Source organism: Artemia sp. Qi Xiang Cuo, chromosome 13 (assembly GCF_049724085.1).
Source record: "Artemia sp. Qi Xiang Cuo chromosome 13, ASM4972408v1, whole genome shotgun sequence".
Classification (NCBI taxonomy): Eukaryota; Metazoa; Arthropoda; class Branchiopoda; order Anostraca; family Artemiidae; genus Artemia; species Artemia sp. Qi Xiang Cuo.
The window spans coordinates 345,297-352,509 of NC_142806.1; the positions used below are offsets into that span (position 1 = coordinate 345,297).

General features: G+C 33.4%; 1 protein-coding gene across 1 annotated transcript; it reads right to left on the reverse strand.

Moving 5' to 3' along the window:
• Nucleotides 1–4,431: 4,431 nt before the first annotated feature.
• Nucleotides 4,432–4,794, reverse strand: LOC148944824 (monocarboxylate transporter 14-like). The gene has a single exon (XM_089099459.1). It carries the CDS (start codon nucleotides 4,792–4,794, stop codon nucleotides 4,432–4,434), a length of 363 nt encoding a protein of 120 aa, XP_088955585.1.
• Between the last annotated feature and the right edge of the window lie 2,419 nt (nucleotides 4,795–7,213).

Below are 7,213 nucleotides of genomic sequence, written 5' to 3' on the forward strand. Positions count from 1 at the left end.
AATTTTGCACCAATCGTTTGAACACTTTCTCCCTTGTACCGATTGGTTTTTTCCAGCCCTTTTCCCATGTGTTTGAACAGACCATTGGGGTTTTAGTGATTGCCTACGGCCATAAATGAAAAATAAAGTCAATTTTTCTCACTAAACAGGCGATGGGGACATAGTAGCCGAGACTAAAAATGGCCTTTCCCATCACCAAAAACTTGTATTGGATGTTTTTCTTAAGGGTTTTGTGGTTGATGTTTAATTCTAATTTTCGACACCAGGGTACATCGTGAATAATGGCACCCCAATATAACATGATCAATATTCCAGGTATTCAAATCAACTACGAAGAACAAAATATTGTAATGAACTCTGAAAAAATAATTTGTATCCTTCTCTTCCATAAGATTTTTTTTTGACATGGCGTCTTGTCGATTTTGTAGCCAAGTCCTAGCCGAATGATTAGCACGCAAGACTTGAAGTCCTTTGTTCGTGAGGACAGGGACTCAAGTCCTCGTGTTGCTGGCTATTTGGCATAGAGCAGGGATGAGTGTTCAGATTCTTCAACCTCAGCCAGAGTCGACCCAGCTCTAAATAGATACCTGGAGAAAACAGGAACTCGGAGAGAAGTAAACAGGAACGTTGTGAAAAAGAACATGATGGCTTGCCCCCAACCCCTCCTCCATTACTCCTTACTGGCTGAAGGGCTATAAAACGGAGATAAGCACCACCGATGCAGTATTCGTTTTTTAAGATAAAAATACATTATGTAAGCTTTAGATAAAAATACATTATGTATGTTTTCATAGTTGCGCTTTAATTTTAATGCCTCGGCCAAACCATGGTGTCACTTGTTGATAAAAATATATATGAAAATATTATTTATGAATCTTCATTTTGACGTAAAACATTTGCGCGAAAAGCGGAAATTGGAAATAGCAAAAATAAGCTTGAAAAGCAAACGAAAGTACAAATAATTTTCCTAGCATTGCCTACTAATACTACATCTTCGTATATTTTACCATGTTCATCAAACAGATATAAAAACTACTAATGCGAGAACCCACGGTTTCCAGTTTCAAAAATTTTACCTTAAATCTTCATGTTGATTGATTATTCAAAAATTATCTTGAAAGTTGAATAGTGTTTAACTCGACTAATCATAAACGGATATATTATTGGTGCAATGATCGTGTGCAGTTTTAATTACACACGTGTAACTATAGGGCGGTACGGCTGTTGGATTACTGAGTATTTTTTTAATCTATGGTCAGAAAGAACATAAGAAATTGACAAAGTTTGGATCCTGAGCTCTCAAAATGGATAGGATAATTCATTAATGAAAAATTATAAAAACGAAAAACAAAAACGATTTTCATTAATTAAAAAAAACGGTAGACCCTGCATGATTATAGCAGCTATCAAAGCTAAAAAAAAAAATAATGTTCGTTAAAAATCAGAAGAAAAAAATAACTACAAAAATGAACAAAAGCATATAAATCAATATCAAGTAATTTAATAACGATCTTCACTTACTAAAAAAAGGAGCTACGAATATTAAACGAGTATTTAATATTAGAGATCGATAGGAAAATAAGAAAAAAAGAATAAATAAATACTTTTTTACAAGGGGCATGCGAAGCTTACGTAAATCTATTTAAATATCGCTGGAGACTACACTGCCTTTCCATCAAAAATCAAAACAACAGGTAAAAACTATTTTATTTCACTTGAATGAATTGTCTCGTTTTACGTCATTGTAAAAAATATACTACAAAAAATGAACAAAAGCATATAAATCAATATCAAGTAACTAAATAACGATCTTCACTTACTAAAAAAAGGAGCTACGAATATTAAACGAGTATTTAATATTCAAAATTGGTAGGAAAATAAAAAAAAAAGAATAAATGAATACCAATGAATCAGGGACTTTTGTATTTGCTGAAATATGGGTTTCTCAGGAATATTGTTGTTCCACTGAAAATTATTACCCATCTAAATTTAAAGATAAAGAAAAACAAAACAAAATGTGAAAAAAACGTACCGGTATATATCAATATCAACTATTTACAAAGCTAATCATCTTCGATTTCTAATAAAAATTAATTTGAAGAAAATGAAATAGTAACTAGAATTATTTTTGATAGTTGATCCACTAAGAATTTCTAGGAAAAAAAACTTATTTATATCAGTTTATCATTGACACGTAACCGATCCTAATTGATAAAAAAATGACCCAATATCAAACTAGATTAGGTCCTTAAATTTATGTTTTTTTTTAATTTATGGCTTGCAGTTTAAAGAAATTTTTTTCTATCATAGACTACTTTCACTACAGATAGTACAATGGTTCAAACTAAAATTAGGAATGGATTACAGTATTTAAGTACTATGACACCCTGCAACACACATAGCCTCTAGATGAAATGCATTGCATACAAGCAGTTTCCCTACTTCAACCGCTTCTTTGGAGATTTACAGAACTCCCAATGTATCTCCTAACAACCTATCCGCTCAATTAAAAGTCAATCGTTAAAGAACTGCTAAAATAGTATTTGTTCTTATTGATAGCAGTTTACTGATTTAGTTTGAAAGAGATTTAATACCAGTCGTGATAGTTCAAGCCCAACAAATCTTAACAATGGCTTTAGGAGGAAAGAAAGAGCCACTGTAGCCTTTGGGGCAGCAGTTGATAATATGTCGCTGATCAATCTATTTTCGTGAAAATGGTAAATCAACAAAACCGTGGTAGAATCATACAAAAGGCCAAAACCTCCTCCAAAAAATAGTCCGTGCGTCAGATAAAAATAGCCCGTGCGTCAGGCGTCCAAACTAAAAGATGTACTATTTTATAAATTATACAAATTATCGTCGTTACAGCAACATTAGAAAGTGTGCTCAACTCCTCCCTCAAAATTTTTCTTCGATTTGTAATGAAGTAACAAAACGTAAAATAAGGGCAGTACTATAACACCCTGCAACACACATAGCTTCTAGATCACATGCATTGCATACAAGCAGTGTCCCCACTTCAACCGATTTTTCGGAGATCTACAGAACTCCCAATGTATCTCCTAACAAATTATCCGCTCAATTCAAAGTCAATCGCTAAAGAACTGCTGAAAGTGGTACTTATTCTTATTGATAGCAAATTACTGATTTAGTTTGAAGGAGATTAAATACCTGTCGTGATAGTTCAAGCACAATAGATCTTAACAATGGCTTTAGGATGAAAGAAAGAGCCACTGTATCCATTGGGGCAGCAGTTGATAATATGTCACTGATCAATCTATTTTCGTGAAAATGGTGAATTCCCAAAGCCCATTCAGAATTTCAAGGAAAAAAAAATTTATTGACATCAGTTTATCATAGACGCGTAATTGATACTAATTGATAAGAAAATAACCCAATATCAGACTAGATTAGGGTCTTAAATTTACGTTTTATTTTTAGTTTATGGCTTGCATTTTAAAGATATTTTTTTATCATAGACTACTTTCACCACAGATAGTACAATGGTTAAAACTAAAATTAGGAATGGATTACAGTACTTAAGTACTATGACACCCTGCAACACAAATAGCCTCTAGACGAAATGCATGGAATACAAGCAGTGTCCCCACTTCAACCGATTTTTCGGAGATCTACAGAACTCCGAATGTATTTCCTAACAAATTATCCGCTCAATTCAAAGTAAATCGTTAGAGAATTGCTGAAGTCAGATAAGTTATGGAACGGAATCTATAACTTATGTTCTTCCTCAAGTGCTTCTTCTTTAGCAAGTGAATCGACAACAACAATATTTCCGTCTCTTACATAGACAGAAATACATTCCATACTTTGGAGGATTTGGAATACATCTTCTGCCTGATTAAACTCTGGCAGGTTTTTTATTGAACCAGTATAAAATATGTTCTTTCGGGCAATTAGACACGTAAAACACTTTGCAGCTGATAAAATGCTCGGTGCTTCCCTTCCAGTTACCGTAAAGCAATATTTACTGTGATTATTGCCAATGCTTGTTGTTGTGGGAAAAGCAGTGGTGTCTGAATACTCAGTAGTAGTCTTTGACGCATCTTCTCCTTTAGGATCATCTACTTTGTCGTCACTGGTCTTTGCGTCATCACTTTTTTTCTCTGGCTTAGCCTCCTGTTAACGAGTCCTTGAGACACTGGCACGGGAGATCGACCTTGCTGTAGAAACGAATTTAACTATAGGAGAAATTTTCAATGAATAAGGTGAATCACCAGCTTTTACTTCACTGACAGTTGCACCATCTTCTTCATCAATATTAGTTTCTTCTAATATTGGTTGCTGTCCATAGCTACCTCCTCTATCTCCAACCTGTTTTAGGTTCAAGTTCGAATGGACACCAGGGTCGGTGTTTAAGGGTCCTTTTCTTCTTGCTATAAAGGGCTTTAAAGGGCGCATCAGAGCTCCAAATTAGTAACAATTGAGCACAGGATAACTGATAATCAAATGAGCTCCACGCCAGCCATAAAAATCGTGGGGACAAGCGGCTAACAGTGCAAACAAAAATGTTCCAAGGCCAGAGCCACTTGAGGCAATGTCATTAGCCGTGCCACCTTTCATCTCAAAATAAGCGTTGAGAGGCAATTTGGAAGGCAAGTAAATTAAGCCAAGTCCAATTCCTCCAAAAATACCATAGGCTAAAAAGAGTACATAGATGTTTGTTGCTAGGGACGACAAAATAAAGGCCAAACATCCAACAATAGCTCCAATACTCAACGTCCACCTAAAACCAATAACGCCCGATAGTGCACAAACGAATGGACCGACAATCATGTAAACTCCAGATGGAGTTCAAGTCCAACAGATCTAAAGAATGGCTCTAGGATTTAAGCAAGAGCCATCGTGGTCATTGGGGCACCACTTGATATTCTCTTAGTGATCTATCTATGGCCGTGAAAATGATATTACAGCAAAACCATGGTAGGATACTTTGGAATCATAAGACCTCCAAAAAATAACTCGTTAATCACATATAATATTACAAACTGAAAATATATCGTATCTTATAAATTATACAAATTATCGTCGTTAAAGCAAAATTTGAAACTGTGTTTATGTAACAGTAAAATTATCCAATCAATTGTAAATTGATTAGATAGCTGCACCACACGTGCACCTCTCAATAAAAGCTAGAAGTTATTTATGGTTAGTATTTTCCCTCGCTTTTCACGTCTCACTTGTACTACTGAAGCAGAAAATTTAAATAGAAAAAATTGTTTAAAGCTTGTTTGGTAGTCTAAGGCCACATCCTTGCAAGGATTGCTAGTTTTGAACCCCTCCCGCAAAATGTCTCTTCGCTTTGTAATTTAGTAACAAAAAGGTATACTAACAAATTTTTGATCAGGTCTATTAACTGATTATTTTAAGAACCCTCCCCAAAACAGAAATCCTCGATATGGCCTTGTATCGTTTCTAATTAAAAATAAAACCTTAAATCTTCACACCTATTGGTCAATAATAATGTCTGACGCTTCAAGGATGAACAGTGTTCAACTCGAGAAATTAAGAATGAGATACATAAGTGTAATTGCAATCGTGTGTAATTTTTATTTTGTTCACAAGTGACCCAAATATTACCCAAACACAAATCATTAAAAATGAAGAAAAAGTGTACTCATTCCCGTTAAATACAAACTTTATATACTACTTAGGAGGCATGAAAAAAGCTTAAAGAAATATAATTGAAAGAGAGAAAGAGTAGAGCAAGAGAGAAATAAAGAAAGAGATACCATTTTCAGTTTTTGGGAAGGGAGATTTTAAAAAAAGTGTGAATAATCAAGCATCAACAGGACTCATATTTTTACAAGGGGCATGCGAAACTTATGTAGATCTATTTAAATATCGTAGGATGCTACACTGCCTTTCCATCAAAAAACAAAACAACGGATTAAAAACATTTTATTTCGCTTTAATTAACAGCCTCATTATACATCATTGTGTCTATCCGTCATTGTTGAACTTGGTTCAACTAAGGACTGATTTAAAAACATTTTTAGTTATATAGGTTGTACTTGAATTTTTATTTGAGTCTATATTTATTTTTTTTATTAACACACACGTAAAAATGTGGTGGTAAGGGTTTGGATTACTGATTATTTTCTTTAATCTTTGGCCATAAAGAACATTAGAAAATGGCGAAGTTTGGAATTTTAGCTCTCAAGATGGATAAGGTATATCATTAAAGAAAAATTATAAAAATGAAAAACAATAGTGACCTTAATTAGTAAAAAAACGGTAGACCCCGCTTGATTATAGCAGCTATCAGAGCTAAAAAAAAGATATTTGTTAAAAATGAGAAGAAAAAAAATGACTAAAAAATACTAACAAAAGTATGCAAATCAATATCAAGTAACTTAATAACGATCTTCACTTACTAAAAAAAGGAGCTACGAATATTAAACGAGTATTTAATATTCAACTTCGGTAGGAAAATAAGAAAAAAAGAAAAAACAAAGACCAAATTGAACCGCTCAAGGATATTGCATAAGGGTCTTTTGTATTGGTTGAGCTACGGATGTATCAGTAATTATGTTGTACTAATGAAAATTATTGCCAATCCAAATTCAAAAATTAAGAAAAGCGAAACAAAATGTTGAAAAAAGTACCAGTATACGTTAATAGTAAATAGAGGACAAGCCAATAATCTTCAATTTCTGATAATAATTAATTTTAAGAAAATTGAAAAGTAGGCAGAATGATTTTTAATGATTGACCCTCTCAGAATTTCTAGACAAAAAACTTATTCATATCAGTTTATCATAGACACGTAACCGATCCTAATTGATAAAAAAATGACCCAATATCAAACTAGATTAGGGTAATAAATTTATGTTTTTTTTTCAATTTATGGCTTACTGTTTAAAGATATTTTTTTATCATAGACTACTTTCACCACAGATAGTGAAATGGTTAAAACTAAAATTATGAATGGATCACAGTATTTAACTACTATGACACCCTGCAAAGCAAATAGCCTTTAGACGAATTGCATTTAATACAAGCAGTTTCCCTACTTCAACCGATTCTTCGGAGATCTACAGAACTCCCAATGTATCTCCTAACAAATTATCCACTCAATTCAAAGTCAGTCGTTAAAGAACTGCTGAAAGTGGTACTTATTCTTATTGATAGCAATTTACTGATTTAGTTTGAAAGAGATTAAATACCTGTCGTGATAGTTCAAGCCCAACAG

What these genes read in the sequence shown, in the direction of transcription:
- LOC148944824 (XM_089099459.1), bottom strand. Translation starts at nt 4,794, where the DNA reads ATGATTGTCGGTCCATTCGTTTGTGCACTATCGGGCGTTATTGGTTTT.